General features: G+C 41.7%; 1 protein-coding gene across 1 annotated transcript in view; it reads left to right on the top strand.

Moving 5' to 3' along the window:
* STK40 (serine/threonine kinase 40) overlaps window positions 1-18476 on the top strand; it is a 55709-nt gene extending 37233 nt beyond the window's left edge. Inside the window, exons 7-11 of the mRNA XM_066574948.1 lie at window positions 56-171; window positions 1837-1981; window positions 6546-6665; window positions 12498-12579; window positions 16088-18476. Coding sequence (XP_066431045.1) covers window positions 56-171; window positions 1837-1981; window positions 6546-6665; window positions 12498-12579; window positions 16088-16333 — 709 coding nt within the window. The 3' untranslated portion in view covers window positions 16334-18476. The remainder of the gene's footprint in view (window positions 1-55; window positions 172-1836; window positions 1982-6545; window positions 6666-12497; window positions 12580-16087) is intronic.
* Window positions 18477-18994: the final 518 nt, after the last annotated feature.

Raw genomic sequence — 18994 nt, 5'->3', positions numbered from 1 at the left:
CAGATGGAGGTAGGGGTGTATGTAAATATATTTTCTCTGCTTTTGTTTTTTTCAGGACACACCGAATAACCATCACTAACTTTTGCCTGGGTAAGCACTTAGTGAGTGAAGACGATCTGCTGAAGGATCAGAGAGGAAGTCCAGCGTATATCAGTCCTGATGTACTTAGTGGTAAGAGCTGATCTTGCTTGGCTGATGGCTGCACCATTCATTCAGAATTAAAGGAGTATCCTAGTATAAGCTTAACTTTTACTAGGATGATCTAAACACATTCTTCTTGCTTATCTTTTTACTAACTTTGAAATACTATGACCTTCACTTTGCAGTTCATTCTTGCAGTGAAAATGTAGTTTTTGCTGATTCCTTTTAACCCATTCCAATCCAATTTGTATCCTGGTTTTCCTAGGGGGCTTATTCTTTTTCTGCCGTTATACAACGGCACTATATGCTGGCTAAAGCCAGTACTGCATGAGGTGACACGTTGGATAGTCTCCGACAGCAGAGAGGCTGGCAATATACAGTAAGAGAACCCCAACGGATGTCTTCCAACATCGGAGCTGTACAGCCTTAAAGCATAATGTCTTTAGACGTCAGACAGTGGATTGGAAAGGGTTAATCTGCAGGCAATAAATTGGGATTCCTCAGGCATTCATGTATCGTAATAGTTTTGATTGTAAGCTGGTGGTACATTAGGGATTTTTGAACTGTTGGGCCTAGTTTGTAATGAACATAGTTTTTCATTATAAACCTCTAAATGCACACAGATTTCTGTACGGATCCATAGCTAGGAGAAAGCAAGTGAATTAGTGCTATGACAATTATGTGCCTGCTACCATAGTTGCATGTGTCTCAAATGTAACAATAAAAATGTACGTCAGACCTGTTATCTGAATGAAATGGAAACAGAATTTTATGCTGCAGATTGTAAGTGTTCTCTGTAATCTCAAGTCTGTTCACACTTAAGATAACTCAATTTTCACACTTGCTAAAGGCCCATTCACACACAACGATTATCGCTCAACAGCCATCGTTGGAGTGATGATCTTTATGTGTGAATTCTCCCATCTTTCACTCTTCGGCTGAACGATGATTTTTAGGTGAGCATAAAATCAATCGTTCAGCCGGAGAGAATATAACACAGATCATATGCTGTTTGCTGTCCATGATGCTGTATTCTCCACGGGAGCTTTGATTACATTAAATTCAGCAGAAAGCCCATGGCAGAACAAAGGGGCTCAATGCAGAGAACAGACCACCTGCTGTTCTCTGTATACAGCTCCTACAGGCTTATTTACATGCAAATGAAGGTGATAAGCTGCTAATGGCCATTAGTGTCCATAAACAGTTTATGCAAAATCTCTCAAACCTTTGAATGATTATCTTTGCGTGTAAATGGGCCTTTAGTTTGGTCAGTAACTTGCATTAGTGTTTTGTAAGACAAAAACAGAGATGATGTGAAATCTATCCACCCTATTGTTTATGCTATTAGTTTCCATCAGTGGAAAATAACTTCCCAAAAATGTGTAAGTGGTCTAAATCAGTATTCCCCCAACTCCAGTCCTCAGGGACTGCCAACAGGTCATGTTTTCAGGATTTCCTCAGTATTGCACAGGTGATGTAATTATTGTCAGTGCCTCAGACATTGCACAGGTGTTCTTACCATAGGATATCCTGAAAACAAGACCTGTTGGTGGTCCCTGAGGACTGGGGGTCCTCTGGTCTAAATCAACTAACCTTAACATCCCTCTTTATGAGTGAACTAGACATGAAGAGCTCGATTCAGGGTTAGACTTGTTGTCATGTGCTTGCTTTAATTGCTGTTTTCATTGTATCAAGGTCGTCCTTATCGTGGAAAGCCAAGCGACATGTGGGCCCTTGGAGTGGTTCTTTTTACCATGTTGTATGGCCAGTTCCCCTTCTATGACAGCATACCTCAGGAGCTCTTTCGCAAAATTAAGGCGGCCGAATATTCTATCCCAGAGTGAGTGGTTACAATATTCCTACAATTTGTATAAAATGAACCTTAGAAGGGGGAAAACCCCACTTAGGTTTACATATTTGATAACTTGTTTTCTTTTTTTTTTCTTCTCATTATGTTTTTAAAGCATGCTAGGCATGGTTCAGTTTAGAGCCACTCAAGTGAAATTCTTCTTTTCCTACATTATATAACTAGTCCCCCAGTATGCATAAGTCGTCTAGAATTACTTGTAGTTGTTCCTTTCGATCTGCAACTCCTGGCCTTCTCCTCAGGTGGGTCATTTAATCTCCATTCTGACTAGCTAAGATTTACTTGGGTTGTCTAAAATTGGTCAGTTTTTAATTCAGCGTAATTTCACTATGATGGACCCTACTGCACAGGCTCCTTAGATGAAGACGTAGATACTCCTATCACAGTTCACTGAATATGTTCACACAGGTCCTGTCATAATAGAAGAGATCACAGCTCATCCTCCTAACTTATTTGGTGAATATAGAAATACAAAGGGTAATGGTAGTGTCCCAGTTGCAGATAGAGGTGGTACTGGTTCTTAAAGCCCATTTACACGCAAAGACAATCTTTCAAATGATTGAAAGATTTAGGCCTCATGTCCACGGGCAAAAGAAGAATTAAAATCCGCATCGGATTTTAACTCTTCTCCTGCACGCGGATCCACATCCCATAGGGATGCATTGACCACCCGCGGGTAGATAAATACCCGCGGATGGTCAATAAAAGTGATTTAAAAAAAAAATGGAGCATGAAAAAATCTGGACCATGCTCCATTTTCGTGCAGGTCTCCCGCGGGCTTCTATGGAAGCCGTCCGGATCCGCGGGAGACAAAAATCGGGATTTACTCACCCGCTCCGGTTCTTCTCTTCGCCGCGGCGCCATCTTCTCTACGTCGCGGCCGGATCTTTTTTTCTTCGGGCTGGCGCATGCGCAGGGCACGTCACCGACGTCATCCTGCGCATCCGCCGAGCCGAAGAAAGAAGATCCGGGCGCGACGGAGAGAAGATGACGCCGCGGCGAAAAAAAGATCCGGAGCGGGCTGGAGGTAAGTTTATTCTTATTTATTCTCATTTTCAGCGCTCATGTCCGCGGGGCAGGAGGGACCTGCTACGGATTCTCCATGGAGAATCCGGAGCGGGCCTAACAGTTTTAGCGATCATTTTTCATAAAGTGTTAATGGACACTCATGTCCATTAACACTTGATCAGCTTCATTTGGGTGTAAATGAGCCTCCGAGAGCTGTTTGCAGAGCTCAGCATGTGGGCAGAATACAATGTAATTTCCAACTCCCATGGAGAACCATGTGCAGTCCCTGTTATCATCTTCGGCTGAACGATTGATTTTTAAGCTCACTTTAAAATATCGTTCAGCCAGAAAGTAAACGATGGCAGCGTTTACACGCAACGAAAATCGCTAATCTGCTGTTCTTTGACCGAATTTTGAGCGATTTAATTGTTGCGTACGGATGGGCCTTAGATGGTCATGTGATGCTGTACTAGTGTATAACTGGATTGATAACACAGAATAATGAGAGTTCAGGGAGAAGTCTCAGACAGAAGATGGTGCCTGATAAGTATCAGACAGGAGAACGCACTACATGGAAGTGTAAATAAATAGGAGACCTCCAAAGTGTGACAGGCAAATCAAATGAGTGGTGCATTTTAGTCAGAAAAAGACTGAAATTCTAAAAAGGCTAATAAATTTAATTATTTTTTAAAGCTCTCGGAAGTTAAGCCAAATGTGTCCTCTTTTTACTAGTGTTGATGGCTTTGTTTGTTCCATTATAGGGGCCTGCAAAGGCTAAATTATGAAAATTGGATATACACTTTGGTCCAAAGAAAATATTTGCACAGTGACAAACTGTTTTAAAAGGGTTGTGTGAGAAAAACAAAAACTTTAACACCCAGGCAGATGATCATGATAAAAAAAAAAACTTCTGTCTCCTGCCGCCTGGGACCCAGCTTGACTGCTTCTCGCTGCCTCGTCTGTCCTCCACTGCTGGAAGACAGGTGACTGGTGGTAACCAATCGTAGGCCACGGTGTCACCTTTTGAACTTCTGGCATCAGCTTATATCTAGACCACCATGATGCCATGAGTTCAGGACAGGGTCGCTGTGGCTTCTGATTGGCCCCAGCGGTCTCTTGACTTGCGGCAGAGGACTCGCACTGGGCAATGGGAGTCGGTCAGCTGGGTACCAGAGAGCCAAAGTCAGGTTAGTGTTTTCTTTGTTTTTTATTTTATTCCCTTCCCGGCCATTAAACAGCTTTCTTTTCCTCACAACCTCTTTAAATTCTTGATAACACAGGATGTACAGCTGCATATTGTAAATTGGGGTTTGCTTGGAGGGGAATCGGCAGCCGATCCCTTTCCATACAATGTGGGTGTCAGCTGCTTCTTACAGCTGACACCTGTTGGCAACAGCATGACCGGTCGCAGACCGGTCTGACTGCGGTATTTAAATGCCCGGATCGGAATTTGGGGGCGAGGTTGCAAGGTGTCCTTCGATTTGTGATGGCAGCGCTTCTATGGCTAATTGTCATTGAAGCTATGTCTGTAGTTTTGCTTGATAGGTTGCCTGTTGGATCATCGTATAATGTAATATGGAATTACATTGTACTGCATGAGTGATCAAACAATTGCAAGCTCAAGTGCCCTGTAAGGACTAAAATAACAAACCAAAAAAAAAAAAACACGGATGAAAAAGTTTTGAACCCTTTTCCTATATTTTTTTTTTTTTTATAATGCAAACAAAAAAAAAAAACATTTTGGTATTGCTTCATCTGCAAAACATCTACCAAGTAACGCATTATTTGTTGCGGATAGTGAACACTGTCAAAAATTTTTTTTTAAACGCAACCCCCCTCTCCAAGAAAAAAATATAATAAACTATCAAAAAGTTGTAGGTGTACTCCAAAATGGTACCAATAGAAACTACAGGACATCCCACAAAAAATGACCCCTTGCACAACTTTGTTGATGGGAAAAGTTATGGCGGCAGAAGATTTAAAAAATTTTTTTGTTTGTTTTTAAAAAGTAGTACAGCAAAAAAATATAAAGTTTGGTATTGTCTTAATCATACTGACCCACAGTATAACGTTTTTAGGTTTTGCCGCTGTATGTACACCATGAAAACAAAACACCCCCAAGGATGCTGGAATTGTGTTTTTGAGTGGGTTTTTGTTTATTTTCCACCATCTCACTCCACTTAACAATTTCTAAAGCTTGTCAGTACATTATAAGGTACCATTGAGAAATACAATTTGTCCTGCCAAAAACAAGCTCTCAGACATCTACGTCACTGGATAAATAAGAGTTATGATTTTTGAAAGTAGGATGGAAAAATTGAAAATGAAAAAAAAGGTACTTAAGGCTAATTGCACATGGGCAAGTGCGATATCTGGTCGTGAAACCCAATATCGTGCTCTCCAATTACAGTGTCCCCGCGAATGCGAGGTGTTTGTGTCAAAAACACCTCGCATCACTTTGGGGAGTATTGACCCTCCGCCACAGCTTTTAGTGTTTCCCATTGTTCTTGATGGGAAACCTTGCAGCGGGCTCGTGTGTACCTAGCACGCCGTGCCATGCTTTTTTCAGCCCCATTGAAAGCAATTTGCGATGCAAAGGAAAGCACACAGATGGGACATGCCTCATGTATGGCCCAATCTAGCTCTGTTTTTCTCGGCCATGTGAAGGCAGCCTTAGTTAGGGGTTATGTGTGTGAATTTAGCAGATAGCTTTAGTCTGGAGTCCTGAGACTTTATAGAGAACGGTTCTAAACTTTATAATGCAACAAAATTTGTACCTGTTGATACAATCAATCTCCTTTTTTTTTTTTTTTTTTTTTTTTAACCCAGTATTTAAAAAAAAACAAAAAAACAAAAGTAATTTTCTTGGATCTTAAAGCACAGAAAATCTGTGTGAGAGACATACAGTATAGCATATAATTTTTTTCACTTAATATAAGCTCTAGATTCTGTTTAACTATTCCCAGAATTTTCTGATACCAGATCAAAGGTCTATATCAGGACATTGGCCTGAAGCGGTTCGCATCAATATCCATGTAAACGTTTTGTTTTGGTGTATGATTCTCTTCTATTGATGAAATTATAGCTACTTATAATCAAATGAAGCCCTTCTATACTGCAATATTTAAGCGGTTATTTGGTTTCTGGAGAAAGTACTTTTATATTAAATTAAAATTAACCTACTCGCCTGTTCAATCTCTCCTTGCAGTGCTGACGCTGCAGCCAGTCGGGGGGCCTCAGTGATAACGTGCCATACTTGCTGAAATCATGCCTGAGGGTGTCTGACATGTAACTGTTGAGACCAGCTGCCAACACGTGATCACTGCAGCCAAAGATTGGCATGAGTATGGACTGCCAGAGCATCTGTGCTCGATCAGCGGGGCATTGAAGAGAGATTTTAATTGTGTGTTTTTAAATAAATAAATAAATGACTGCATTAAAACAGTATGATCTCTCATGTGTATGATCTGTTTTCTTTTTACTGATGGCTTATTGATTTTTAATAAAAATTCTGTATTTTTGTTCCCAGAGATGGCAGAGTGTCGGAGAGCACAGTGTGCCTTATTAGAAAGTTGTTGGTTTTGGACCCACAACAGCGTTTGACTGCATCAGAAGTTTTAGAGTCTCTTGGTGGCATCATTTCCTCATGGTTAGTTACTCATCTTCTAATACTACAGATGAGTTTACACCGTTTTATCTCACTGTCTCCTACTTTCAGCCCCATGAGCTAAGCTTATGTGCTGAGAGGAGGTGACCCGCTGAGTCTGGGGATGTAAGTGTTATATTTGCTTTCCTCTAACGCTCACACTAAGGGAACGACAAAGTAGTCCTCCCGTTATAAGATCTGAATTGTAAGACTACTTTGCGATGGCTTTCATTGCTCACAGAGGATCAGGTAAGTATGAGTCTTACGGACTCGGATCACCTACTTTTCAGCCCATACTTTTAGCTTTAATAAGCTAAGCTTAAGTGACAGGTTCCCTTTAAAGAAAGGGCAAAGTATTTTAGTTGTGTTTGTTAACCCATTCCCGCTGCAGGGCGTAAGTTTACGTCCTGGGAGCGGGGTACTTCACATATGATCCCGCGCTATCCCGCAGCGGGATCCGGCTGTCAGTCACAGCCGGCGTCCCGCTGCAACAGCGGGTGGGCATCGGCGATGCGACCCCCGCTGTTAACCACTCCCCTGCCGCGATCTAAGCAGATCGCGGCAGGGAAAGAGTTCACTGAGGGAGTGCGCTCCGGCCGGCCCTCGCAATAACATCGCGAGAGCCCGGCCTTTCGCCATGGTAACAGGACGCCAGACACTGTATAAGCGATAAGACATGGCAGGGCAGTAGCTCTGCCATGCCTTATGACAGCGATCATCAGGGCAGTGGTCAAAGTCCCCCAGGGGGACACAAATATTGTAAAAAAAAAAACAAAGATTTAAAAAATGAATTTAAAAAAAATAAGAGTAAAAAAAAAACTTTTTATGCTTTTTCTCAGATTAGCCAAAAAAAGGTAAAAAAAAATTAAAACCCCACATATTTGGTATTGTCGTGTCCGTAACGACGCGTACAATAAGATGCACATGATTTTGACTGTGCACGGAAAAAATGCTAAAAAAACTGAAGCAAAATGCTAATTTTTAGCATTTTGCCTCACTAAAAACGCAATAAAAGTGATCAAAAAAGCCATATGTACCCCAAAATGGTACCAGTAAAAACTACAGCTCGTCTCGCAAAAAATAAGCCCTCAGAGCGCCGTACATCAGAAAATAAGTTACAGGACTTTGAATGCAGCAATTTAGAAAAGAAAAAAGATTTCCAAAAAAAAGTGTTTTTATTGCAGAAAAGTGGGAAAACCTAAACAAAAATGTAAGAATTTTGGTATCATTGTAATCGTACCGACCCGCAGAAAAAATGAAATGTCTCATTTATGCTGCATGATTAACGCCTTAAAAAAAAAAAAAAAAATCTGGCAAAATTGATGCGTTTTCTCTCCCTGCTATCATAAAAAAAAAAGTTTTACAATATAGTCAATGTACCCAAAAATGATGCCGATAAAAACTACAGTTCGCCACGCAAAAAACAAGCCCTCATACGGCCGCGTCGACGGAAAAGTAAAAAAGTTATGGCTTTTGATAAACGGAGAAAAAAATCCGCCAAAAATTGTTGCGTCCTTAAGCCCAAAATAGGCCATGTCATGAAGGGGTTAAACATGCTGTGAATGTAATAGCATGCAAAAATTTGCCAGCAATAGGACAAATGGCCCTTATTACAGGAACAATAACAGAGAATAGACAGAGTATTGTGTGTGTATAATCCTCGATTCCGAAAAGGAAATTGTCGCACTAGAAACGCCATGCGATCTGCACAAAGTTTTATAAAGCAGTAGTAGCTGAGCAGATTGATATATTTGTTAGGAAAAAGATTCAGCATTGTTTAAATTTATTTATTTCTTTAATTGATTCTATGCTTAATAGTTCACTGGGAGGTCCTAACGAGTGATTAATCCGTTAAGGACCAAGCACTGTAAATTTACGATGCCTCGTCCTGGGCTTAACCCTCTGCAATCCAATTTTGGATTCAGGGTTTCCTAGGGGGCTTTCTCTTTCTCCCATTATACAATGGCGCTGTCTGCTGGCTAGAGCAAGTACTGCGGTATGGGACATGCTGGAGAGGCCCCCCCACCCCCCACCCAACAACAGAGCGGCCAGTAATCTACAGTAAGAATACCCTGCCGGACGTCTTCCGACATCGGAGCTGTACAGCCTTCAATCAGAATGTCCTTAGACTCCAGACGGTGGATTGGAAAGGGTTAAAGCCTAGCCGATAGTGAAATTACAGTGGGGCTTTAAGCCTCCTGCCTCTCTGCAATCTATTATAGGCAGGTCGGGTTATCAGCTGTTAGTGATAGATGATAACCCGGAGTAGAAGGCAGGAGTGGTTTTTAACCCTTTCTGCCTTTTCCCTTCCCGAGTACACAGTGCTCAATGAGCGCTGTGTACTAGAAAGTGAAAGCAGAAGTGTAACTTCAACTACGGGAGCGGAGCGGGGGGGGGGGGGGGGTCATGTGACCACTGGGTTTCCCTACTACAGCAGAGATGCAGGGTCATACTAGCCTAGAGAGGAGCAGGGACTATTATACCCACAGAGGATAGTGCCTGTATAGTCTGTGCCAAATTATTGCCTTTTGAAGGAAACCCTGGAATTTTGGATCTGAAGAGCAGAAAATTCTATGGTGTAGCCCGAGGAGATGAACTCCCAAACCAGGAGACCGCAAGCCTGGTCTCCTGGAACACGGCAAGACATCCTCCCATCTCAGAAACATTGGGATTGAGGCCAGGGATGTCAGGAAGGATGCGATTTTGTCCGATAGGACCAGGCACAGTAAATATACAGCACCTGGTCACGGGCTTAAAGCCCAGCCGATAGTATAATTACAGCTGATAACCCGGAGGAAAAGGCAGGATGGGTTTTAACCCTTTCTGCTTTTTCCTTTCCGGAGTACACACTGCTCAATGAGCACTGTGTACTGAAAAGTGGAAGTGTAACTTCCACTGTGGGAGCCCGGGGGTCACGTGACCGCCTGGACTCCCTGCTACAGCAGAGCTGCAGGGTCCCAGAAGACCCTGATCACCTCTGCCAGTAAATAATGTCACTAGAGGGGTATGTTTTCCCTGTTACTGGGGCTCCTATAGATGCCCCAGCTACAGTGGGAAAGTGTCAAATAAAAAGAAACAAAAAAAAACATGAATGTCCCCCAGAGGTGTTATGACGTCATGGGGGACATGGATAGTAAAAAAACAAAACATAATTACATACATCAGTAAAACAAAATTGCAGAATAAAACGGCAATCTAAACATAAGAGAGAAAATAATCCAAAACCGTCGCTATAAGCGCCCTGTAATCCAAAACCATACATATTATCAAAACGTCCAAAACAAAATGAGTAACCTGTTCCCATACTTAATTTTAGTGTAAATATACTAATTAAAAAAATATAACTAGAAATGTAAATTTTTTTTTTAGCCTTTTACCCCCCAATAAAACTAAGAGACGGGGGAAAAAAGTCAGTGAAAATTTATTTTTTTTAAAAATAGCCCTATATGTCACGGGAAAAAAAAACATACCAAAAATAATTTTGATAGCTAAAGGAAAAAAATAGGGCGGTAAAACCACCACATGGGTAAAATCCCAAAAGTGTCCGGTCCTTAAGGGGTTAATACTGATGCTGGAAAGGTTGCCAATATATCAGTGTGCATACTCTGATAACTGTCAATCACTAATAGGCCTGCCCACAAGACTCCAAAGCCAGAGTGAGCAGAGGTACTGAGAAGTAGTAATGGTTTACTATTAGACAGCGCAAACTAGACTAGACAGTCTCTAATTATGCCAGATTTATTAATTCATCACAGTGGCTCTGCTAAATGATAAATTAGCTGGTATAGAGTTAGACTAGACAGCCTACAGATACAGCAATTAGTTGTCATAGTTTGCGCCAAAAAATGTTTGTGCAATTTTTGTCAGAATTTGCCAGTTAGGCCATGCCCCTCCTGCAAAGCCACACCCCTTTGTCTGAAAGTGACTAAAACGCATAATGTGGTGTAAGGTATGTTAGTTTTGTTTTTTTAGCTTTTTGTTTGCTTTTTTTCTGGATGTAGAATGGGATTACACACTTTGCGCCAGAAAGCTGTCAAATTCTCAATAGTAAATCTGTCCCAAAAGCTCTTTAGAGGTTGGCCATCTTCTGAATATAGGACGGTGGATGAGGTGTGTATTGGCTCCTTACTAATATTATGTTCTCAGTAGTTCTACCCTGTTTTCTCAAGCCACAGCCCTTCACTAGTCCAAGTCGTCTTGCTCTTTAGTGCCATTGCTCCATCCTACAAAAAGCTGCAAATGAAGGAGCATGTGAAGTGACCCCTTGCACCAGCACTTCCCATTCACACTCTGCACCAGTTTCCTGTTTCTTCACACCTGTGTCCCAGAGGGAAACTTGCAATATGAGCTAATGGGAAACTGGCGTGGAGCATCAATGGGAAGCACTGATGGATGGGGTCACATCATGCTGTTGGTCAAAACGACTTGGATGATAACGTGTGTGGCTTGAGAGAATGAGAAAACTGTGTGGAACTACCTAACATCTTTATTAGTAAGTTGCTGATTACATACCTATTATCTACTGTCTATCATAAGGTGGCCAAGCAAAGTCTGTCCTGGTAAGTCCTATGGTTATGACTTTCCACCATCCTTGTAACTAATCTTTGGACTCGTTCTACTGTATTTTATCAATGTCTTTCTTTGTGATTCACTGTATAGATCTCTGGTCAAACCACAATCTCCCCCTTTCTACTGGTTATACCTGTGGCTATACAGCCCAGCATCCTACTTGCTTTCCCTGCTGCCTGGCCACACTGGGCTCATTTTGATGCTATCAGAAATCAAAACCCCTAAATCCTTCTCTTCTGAAGACCTGGATAACACAACAGCCAATACAATATTCTAATTGAGGATTCTGTCCATCAAAGTGCATAATATTACGTTTTTATTTCATTGATTTTAGCATATTTTTTCAGACTATAGTATGCACTTTTTTTTTTTTAGCAAGAAAAAGCATTTCCAGCCTGCTTGATTGGTTTGCTGGTGATCTTGCTGCACTAAGGTAAGGCTTCACTGAGCCACCTTCATACTTGGGCTTCTCCAGCCTGCTCTCCAGGCTTCAGCCTACTTGATCCTCATGAAAGCTTGGAGCTTTCTGGTGATTCTCGCCTCCCTTAAAGCCAGTATGTCTCAAACTGTACACAATGGGATGACTCCGCAGGTCTGGATTCTGCAGCCTTGAGTGAGGGGAGGAGGCTGATGCCCCCAGGTACATTGAGCAGACAACTGGAGAGGATGCACTAGAAGATGCGGCTGTGGAGTGTCCGTACTGAGGAGAGTACGGACTGCTGTCCTCAGTGTAGTGCACACTAGCTGCTATTAGTGCAGTGAAATTGCCAAAATTAGTGAACTTAGGATGCACTGCAGGTTTAGACAGCAGAACATAGGAAAGACCTTATGGACCAATTAAAACAACTTTCCTTGTGGTCTAAGGAACTGCAGGGGCTATAGTCCAAAAATACAGGAATATTTTTATGTTAAGCTTTATCTGGCTTTAGCAGTTCTGCTGAGTAAAGTCATTTTATGGGAAATGTATAATTATTTTTCTGTCCCCACATTCATTGACCCTTATGTTTTATATTTCTGACAGCTGTATGGGGGCTTTTTGCTTTTTGCAGAACAGGTTATAAGAATTATTTTTATTTGCACCACTTTAAGGGAACATAATATATAAATTGTTTGACGTCTATGTATTGTTCTGTTGCAGGCTGTAATCTGTGTAAACCCAACCACAGCCCACTTTAGCAGAACTTCCACCTGGGCATGTCCAGAAATAAATAGAAAATTTTAGTTGTGAATTTAATGTTTCCTAACAAAGTATATGTTTACCTATAGGCAATCTATGTCCTCTCTGAGTGGCCCACTGCAAGTTGTACCTGACATTGATCATGTTACCAGTCCTGAGAACTCACAAGAGGTAAGAGCTTGTGGAGAATTTTAATCTTTTATCCTTGGCTTGGTTGTCAAATTGCATCTATACCGTGCAGTCTGGGATTAAGGATCCTGCTTAATCTTCTATATTATTGACTGATCTTTTCAATGGCTACCTACCTGTTTACTGCAGACAAAGTACCCTTTCTCATACTGAGCCATAGTAACAAATCTACATTTAAGCTATATCCCATGAATGCAACTTAAGAATGTAGATTTGTTACTTGCAGACTGAGAAATACAAAGATGATTGCTTTCTATTTAAATTTGCAGCCACACTGTTGAAGTGCTAAGAAATACTAGTTAAAATATTTTAACAAACTAGCCAGTATACCCGGTCTCACCTGAGTTGATTTGTTACAGGTATTTACACGTTGTTTGCACAGGCAATTTTATCAAGTGAAGGTTACTTTAGAGTAAGTGACGAATAAAATATGTATACACATAGAGGAGCATTAGATTCTCCTCAGGCTGCATGTACCAATGTCCCTCTGCAGAATGTGCCACCCCTCCCACTCTCCTCATTTAGGACCTGAAGAAAACTTGCGCCACATTTCACGCATGTACGACACTGAGAAGTTACATTACATAAGGGTGCATTTACTTTTGGAATTAGAATTGAATAATCGAGTTGTGATCCCCTTTTGTTTTTCCTATTTAGAACCTAAAGAATGGGCATGGCAAATTTCATGTTTTTACGACAGCGGGAAGTTGGAAAACTAGATTTGGTACATTACATAGGGTTGCCAATACTTTTGCACTTAGCATTGAATAATAGAGTTGTGACCCCTACATTACCTATATAGGACCTAAAGAATGCTGGTGCCGAATTTCAAGTTTGCAGGGCATCTGGAAATTACATTACATAGGGGTGCCAATACTTCTGCAATTAGCATTGAATAATCAAGGTTTTTGAGTGCTGCTGACACATCTTTAGCATTGAATAATCAAGCATTGCATTTTTGAGTTGTGACCCCCCCCCCCCCCCCTTTATTTTTCCTATTTAGGACCTAAATAATGATCATCCCAAATTGCATGTTTGTACGACATCGGGAAGTTAAAGAATTAGTATCGAGTCAGTCAGTCCTTTCACCTGATAGATGCATAGATAGATTAGCAGTTGACGACAAAGCCCAATATCTGCATAATCTACCGTATATACCGGCGTATAAGACGACTTTTGAACCCCGAAAAATCTGCTCTGCAGTCGGGGGTCGTCTTATACGCCGGTAATTCAAAAAAAAAAAAAGTGTAAAAAAAAAAAATTCATTACTCACCTGCCCCGGCGTTCTGTCGCGCTCCGGCAGGATGTCGCTCGCTCCGGCAGGCTGTCGCTCGCTCCTCGTCCCCGGCGCAGCATAGCTTTCTGAATGCGGGGCTTGAAATCCCCGCTTCCAGAAAGCTAATACACACGCCGGCAGCCATGACATCATTGAATGGCTGTGATTGGCTAAAGCACACGTGGCTTCAGCCAATCACACTATTCAATGACATCATTGAATAGTGTGATTGCTAACACGTGCGCCTTCAGCCAATCACAGCCATTCAATGCTGTCATGGCTGCCGGCGTGTGTATTAGCTTTCTGGAAGCGGGGATTTCAAGCCCCGCATTCAGAAAGCTATGCTGCGCCGGGGACGAGGAGCGAGCGACAGCCTGCCGGAGCGAGCGACATCCTGCCGGAGCGCGACAGAACGCCGGGGCAGGTGAGTAATGAATTTTTTTTTTTTTCTCCACTGAATACCGGCGTATAAGGTGACAGTTGGGGGGTCGTCTTATACGCCCCGTCGCCTTATACGCCGGTATATACGGTATATTATACTGCCTAACTGAAGCAGTGAAGAATTAAAAACAAGGTTATTGCTTAATATTCAATGTTAAATTAATCCCACAGTCAGAGTATATATATACTGCATTATCCATGCACTAATGGGTGTTCAATTGGAACAATAACATTCAGCCCTTCCTCCCCAACATGTTTTGCTGCATAGTCCTTGCTCTAAGAAGTACGGGGTAAAGTGATAGCAAAAAAATTGCTAGTTAAAGGGGTTGTCTAGTTTTAAACCATTATCTGCAGGATATGCCACCAATAGTAGATCGAAGGGGGTCTTCGACTCAGGAGCTTCACCAATCAGTTGTTCATCAGGCCATTGTGCTTGTGCATTGAGCTGATTTCTGTTGGAAGGAGATAACTCCATTCCTACTGCAGTGCCCAGACTTGATATTGTAGGCAAAGTTCACATTTACTTTACTGGGAATTGTGCCTGTAATACCAAGCCTGGCCACTGCAATGGGAATGGAGCTGTCTTCCTGTAGAAATCTGCTCAGTACACAAGCACACTGGCTCTATAAACAGCTGATTAGCATTGGTCCCAGGTGGCAGACTCCCTTTTGATTTACTCTTGATGACCTATTCTGCAGATCGGCCGTTAATAGTTTACAACTGGACAACCCATTAAGGGCTCTTCCACACTGGCCATAAACTTTCCTGCGATGCAAAAGTGAGTGAAAATGCATGATTTTGAAACCAATGATTTTTAATGGTTTCATTCTCATTTGCGATGTTTTACTGACTCCCAAGTTGTAAACAAAAATAATCTGATATCACTCATTGTTTTCAATGGGACTGGCAGCAGCAGTGCTGGCCCTATTAAAATCAACTGGAGAAGATCACAAGAGCTTTGGAATCCTCCATAGTGAGGGGAGCGGGGGGTGGAGTTTCAGGGGATCTCTGGCATATCTTCCCATATTTGGAAAAGGGGGGCGGGAATAAGAGGCCTTTGCCAGGGGGCAAGGCTAGAGGGGTTATCATAGTGATTCTTCTCTAACCACGAGAGGGGACAGGGCTAGAGGGATCCGTTCTCTAGCCATGCCTCTCTGTAGCCTCGCTCTCGGGTAAGCCCTCTAACCACGCCCCCTATCCAAATATGTGGAGATATGTAAGAGATCCCCTTTAGCTTCACCCCTTTTTTCTCATTATGGGGGATTCCAAAGCTCTTTTGCGATCTCTCATTGATTTCAATGGAGCCAGCACTGCTGCCGCCAGCCCCATAGATGACGATGGGCGATATTGCAGATTTTTCTTTTTTTATCGCAACTTGGAGTGAGTGAAAACATCACAAATGAGAATTAAACCATTGGTTCCAAAATTATGTGTTTTCGTTCACTCTTGCATCACAGGAAAATCTATTGCCAGTGTGGAAGAGCCCTTAGATGTCATATGCAAGGTTTTATAAACCTAACACACATCTGAAAATATGAGCACTGGAGGCTTTACCCAATACAAATAGGGCAAGTATATGTCAGAAAAGCAGGATAGTTACAAGAATTTGCATCCAATTAAGTGACCAATAAGCAGTACACCCACTTGCGGGAGCTCACTAGATGGAATTAAAAAAAAAAAAAAAAAACTTTTCTGATCTCCATATAGATTGTTTCAGTTAGTCTGGTCCTTCTATCTTGGCTTGACAATAACTTGCACTTCTTTCGCCCTTAGGCAAAAGTGATGGAGGAGTCCTCGCAGTACGAGTTTGAAAACTACATGCGACAGCAGCTTCTTTTGGCAGAAGAGAAGAACACAATCCATGAGGCCAAAAACTTTCCTCAAAAACGGCATTTTGGCAATTTCCCCCCAATTAGAAGACTGGGGTATGATGCCCAGCCAATGAGCCCTTTGGACGCTGCAATTTTGGCCCAGCGATACCTTCCTCCAGCGCATCTATCCCTTCCCAATGCTCACTAACACTTTTTTTGGGAAGAGAGAACAAACTTACAAGTGGATAAACGCTTTCAGTTGTGAAAGGCCACATGGTGCTAACCCCATGCCCTTCCTTCCCTTTTGCTCCTTCTTATTCAGTTTGAAAAATAACACTGCACATAAGTCCTATTATTCCCTCCCCATAATCCTATAGCAATACTTTCCAGCACAAGAAATCTCAACTAATGTAGCAATCTTCTGTTTGACAGGGTTTATTTTTTGGATGTTCTTGGCTGCATACGAGCAGGCACTGTGCCGCAGCATTAAGCGTCAATAACTGTCAGTTTTTTCCCGGTGTGTTTTAATCCCCATTTTGAATCCTAGCAGCTTCTAGAAAGAGATTCTTTTGCAATCAGCTTTTTATATACATATAGATCTATACATAGACATTAAATCTACCTCCTTTTTTTTTTTTTTAATTTAGTAGGGTTCTGCAAAAGTGATAAATGCAGCATTAGAAGGAGTCTGCTGTGGAACAGATTTGTCTTTTATTTGCTATTCATAAAGTCAGCCCACCCTTCTAAATAATGGGGTGCTGTAATCTAAATATTGTGTACATAAATATATATATCCTTATATAGAGATATATATTTGATATTGAATATCTGCTGGATTGCAATATCTATGTAGAAAGAATAAGCTGTGTTATAACCGTCAGGCTTATAACATCCCATATCCTCCTTCCCCGTAAGCAGACATGTTTTTTTTTTTTCTTTTTCCCCTTTCATTTGGATTTCCATATTTATTAGTTTTTGTGCCGTGGTTCCATTTGAAAGCACAGTATGATTTCTTCTGCGTGCTTGTCCTACTTGACCGACTAGATGGATGGAGAAGAACATACTATCTGTCCTGTGGGCATAAGAATACATCTATGGGTTCAGTACAGTCTGGAGTGATTATCAAGATGATTTCAAAGAAACGATAGTTTCTGCTCTTGTCACGTTTATGTATGACAATATCGCAATGTCTCTCCATTCTATAGTCCTCTGAAGGAGTGCTGAAAAGATCTTTCCTATGACCCAGTAAGTATTTGGGTAACTAAGATAATGCTGAGGATCCTATACAAATATGTATTCAGTAGGCTCGGAAGTGCTCTATATGACTAAAATGGCTCCAGTTTTCTTTAGCTATACTAAACCTAATGGTCTCTGATTCTACATATGTATGGCTTAAATCGCTGACAGTTAGTTCTGCATCACCTTATTGGATACAGACTTGAAATTTGGCCCTTGATGACTGGCTTCAGGAAACCATGTGAGGAGCAGTTTATTTGTCCGGGGGCATAGAACACACAATTTAACTTGCTGAGCTAGCTTAAAGGAGTTTTCCAGTCAAATACTGATGATGACCTATTCTTAGGCTTCCGCTCCAACCTCTGTTGTTGCGACGCTGACAGCATGCTCAGCTGATTGGTCGGGGTCCCGAGCGGTGGACCCCGGCTGCTCAACTATTGATGCCCTATCCCGATAGATCATCAATAGTATTTGACTAAAAAAAAAACTTTTAAGAGTTCAGTCAAAGATATTTTTAGAATGCCAACTGATCACCTATCCACAGAATAGATGAAAAGTGCCTGGTAAGTAGGGTTTGGACCAGTGAGACCACCGCCGATGATAACAATGGAGTGGTAGCCAAACTTAAAGTCTGCTAGACATAACTCGGTACTGTGCATACATAAGTTGTCATTCTGGCTATACCCCTTTAAAAGCCGTCAATCGGTTATTGCAGACTATATTTTAAACCCAAGGCGTGTAGTTTTCTACCCTCAATGTCTGATCACACAAGTCCAGGAAGTGGGTTGTATGAGGAGCTGTGTATTGATGATCTCGCATTAGAGTTGCCTGCAGTGCATATTCTTGCCTGTTAAAGTGATAATTTGGTCGTTGATGGCGCTCCAGGGTTTAAAGAGGGGGGAAAAAACCCAAAAACTTTCATGTAATCTGGCATTTTTGCAGATGACAATTTTTTTTCTTTTTACCTCCTCTTCATGCCACAAATGGGCATATGTCATATTTCCACATCCTGGATCATATTAGTGTGACATGAGGCTGGCTAGAGCATTTGAGCATAACTAAAACCTGATTAGTGATGTCACAAATTTTGGTGTGTGTTCGGAGACCCCCCCCCCCCCCCCCCCACGGATCTCTGTATCTAAGAGCAAAAGCACTTACTGTGAGCGTAGTCTTTACTGCTGATGGTCTCTTCTCGGATACGTGCTTTAGCCTCTATAGGCCCATTTATAAGCAAGGATCTTGCAAATGATTGCAAGTTTTAGCGATCATTTTGCACAAAGTGTTAATGGACACTAATGTCCATTAACACTTTATCATCATTTGCATGTAAATGGGCCTCCAGTAGCCATTTGCAGAGTCCAGCATGTGACTAATCTGATGTGCAAACAGCTGCATTGTTCTCGTCGGGCTGCCAGCAGAATACAATGCAATCTCTTGACTCCCGCAGAGAACACAGCTTGTGAGATTCTTTATCTCTCTTAAGCTGAACAATTGATTTTAAGCTCACCTTAAAATCATCGTTCGGACAAAAAGTGCATGATGGCCGCACTTACATGTAACAATTATCACTCATTTGTAGTCGTCTGAACAAATTTTGAGCAATAATCGTTGCATGTAATTGGGCCTTTAGTTT

Source organism: Eleutherodactylus coqui, chromosome 1 (assembly GCF_035609145.1).
Source record: "Eleutherodactylus coqui strain aEleCoq1 chromosome 1, aEleCoq1.hap1, whole genome shotgun sequence".
Taxonomy (NCBI): domain Eukaryota; kingdom Metazoa; phylum Chordata; class Amphibia; order Anura; family Eleutherodactylidae; genus Eleutherodactylus; species Eleutherodactylus coqui.
The sequence above is the reverse complement of the archived record's forward strand: the minus strand, read 5'-3'. Positions and strand labels throughout refer to the sequence as shown.